The sequence below is a fragment of the Sinocyclocheilus rhinocerous genome, unplaced genomic scaffold, assembly GCF_001515625.1.
Source record: "Sinocyclocheilus rhinocerous isolate Xijiao unplaced genomic scaffold, SAMN03320098_v1.1 scaffold4133, whole genome shotgun sequence".
Taxonomy (NCBI): domain Eukaryota; kingdom Metazoa; phylum Chordata; class Actinopteri; order Cypriniformes; family Cyprinidae; genus Sinocyclocheilus; species Sinocyclocheilus rhinocerous.
This window is the reverse complement of record NW_015652326.1, coordinates 11,286-13,222: the sequence shown is the minus strand read 5'-3', so window position 1 is coordinate 13,222 and position 1,937 is coordinate 11,286. Positions and strand designations below refer to the sequence as shown.

Sequence of the window (1,937 nt, the reverse complement as noted above, 5' to 3'; positions counted from 1 at the left end):
ACACAACAGGCCAATCAGAAGAGAGGCTCATGAATATTAATTAGACAGGCCAAAATCGACCTGTTCTCAGCAGAGCTCCTAAGAGACGAGCTGTAAAAATATATTGAGATGGTTTTTGGTACTTATACCGCAAATATATATTCTTAAGGCCATCAAAACCTAAAATAAAACTCCAGAAAGGTGTACAATATGTGACCTTTAAGATCATTATTTACTCCAGACCACAGTGAGGCAGTGTTGCAAAGATTGTGTAGAAATTCTCTCGTTCTGGTTTTACGGTGGGACGAGTCTCGCGATAGAAGGAATCACTTAGCCGCGGAGAAACATGGCAACGCTGTATGAAGGATACACGTTGTGTGGAGTTGGACCAGTGCAAAATTCCTCTAATATAGGGATTCTGGGAGTTGAACAGGGTAGAGATATCGACCATGTCCTCGTCACTGACTCTTCGAGATGTATTACCGTTTACAAGGTAAAAGAAGTTAGGTATAAATACTGTCTGTCTAATGAGAAACTGTCGCACGTGGTTCTACAGCGTGTAAACCCAGGAATTGCTCCAACAGCATCATATGCTATTAATGCATTCTGTACATGTTATTTCGTACGATATTTGTTAGCTCTTTGTATTACTTTTTAACCGTTTTTTTTCTGATAACTAGGTGTCTGATCAGAAGCCTACTGGCAGTTGGTCAGTGAAACAGGGACAGATAATCTCTTGCCCCGCTGTGTTTAACACGCAGTCCCAGGAATATGTGGTCGTTACAGATGACAGGGTAAGAAGACAGACATGATTTTCCCCATAAGACTGCTTCAATTTCACATGTTAAGAACTTGATTTAGGCATGATTGTTGTGTTGTAGGTCGTCAGAGTTTGGAAAGAAGATGATGTTAACCTGGAAAAGGCTTTTAAAGCAACAGTAAGTAAAGTTAAATTTCATAAGGTTTGAATTGGGTGGATGGTAGCTGCACCTGAACTGGTTACTTGACAATCAGCAGATGCTTTTTGTCTAAACCTACAAACAGAGCATAAATTATCGGACACAGCTGCATGTGTCCCAGTTCTGTCCATATAATCTGAGGCCTACCTCACCAAGCAGGTTGAATACATTTATAAAATTGTTAATAGTTATAAAATTGACAGTAGTAATTTAGTTGACACAACCCTCTACAGTGCGAGTAAATCGCTCGCATATGCGACTAAATCTTCACTCTGGGCAACTAAATGATGTCTAATATTAGCCAATGGCTAATAAATTATCAGATTTTACTCGCCAGTGTGTGAGTTGGAGACTGAGTATAAGTTTAGCACAGATATATTTTCACTCACAGAACACTCTGAGCGCTTCAGAGTTTCACTCTCCGTCAAGCAATCTGTGATATTTTTCAGTTCATTTGAATGGATGCGCAGCGCACCTGTGTTTGTGTATTTGGCGTAACGTAAACTCTAGTGTGAAGGCGTCAGAGTTTCTCTCTCCATCAAGCGATCTGTGCTGTTTTTCAGTTCATCTGAATGGATGTGCAACGCACCTGTATTTAACGTACCGTAAACTCTAGTGTGAAGGCGCACGACTCGCCGTCGCTTTGTTTCACACACGCAGAGGGAGAGAGAGAATTGACGTGCTACCTATGCGCTACATGTAAACGATATTCTTTGTTGTATTTTGATGTCAAAATAACGGAGTTCCTTTGGAATTCTTCAGCTTTTAAGAACTGCCGGGTTTTCCGGTAGTGGGCGGAACTAATGCGCAAACGACAATCTCATTGGCTGGTGCTCACCTATTATCGTCCCTGTTTAGATTTCAGCAAATCAGTTCGAGCGAACACACACAACCTGATTAATATTCATGAATCCAGTAGCTCATTAATCCTTAGTGCGTTTTATATTGTTCTTATTAGTAGAATTCGTATCATTATTAACTTATCAGTATTTTTGTTAG

The 1,937-nt window shown here is 40.3% G+C and overlaps 1 protein-coding gene across 1 annotated transcript; it reads left to right on the top strand.

The window, feature by feature from the left end:
• The first annotated feature begins 264 nt into the window (after positions 1-264).
• LOC107714816 (nucleolar protein 11-like) lies at positions 265-947 on the top strand. Its single transcript, XM_016520779.1, has 3 exons — positions 265-472; positions 660-773; positions 861-947. The coding sequence occupies exons 1-3, from the start codon at positions 326-328 to the stop codon at positions 945-947; spliced, it is 348 nt and encodes a 115-aa protein (XP_016376265.1). The 5' UTR covers positions 265-325.
• The last annotated feature ends 990 nt before the right edge of the window (positions 948-1,937 follow it).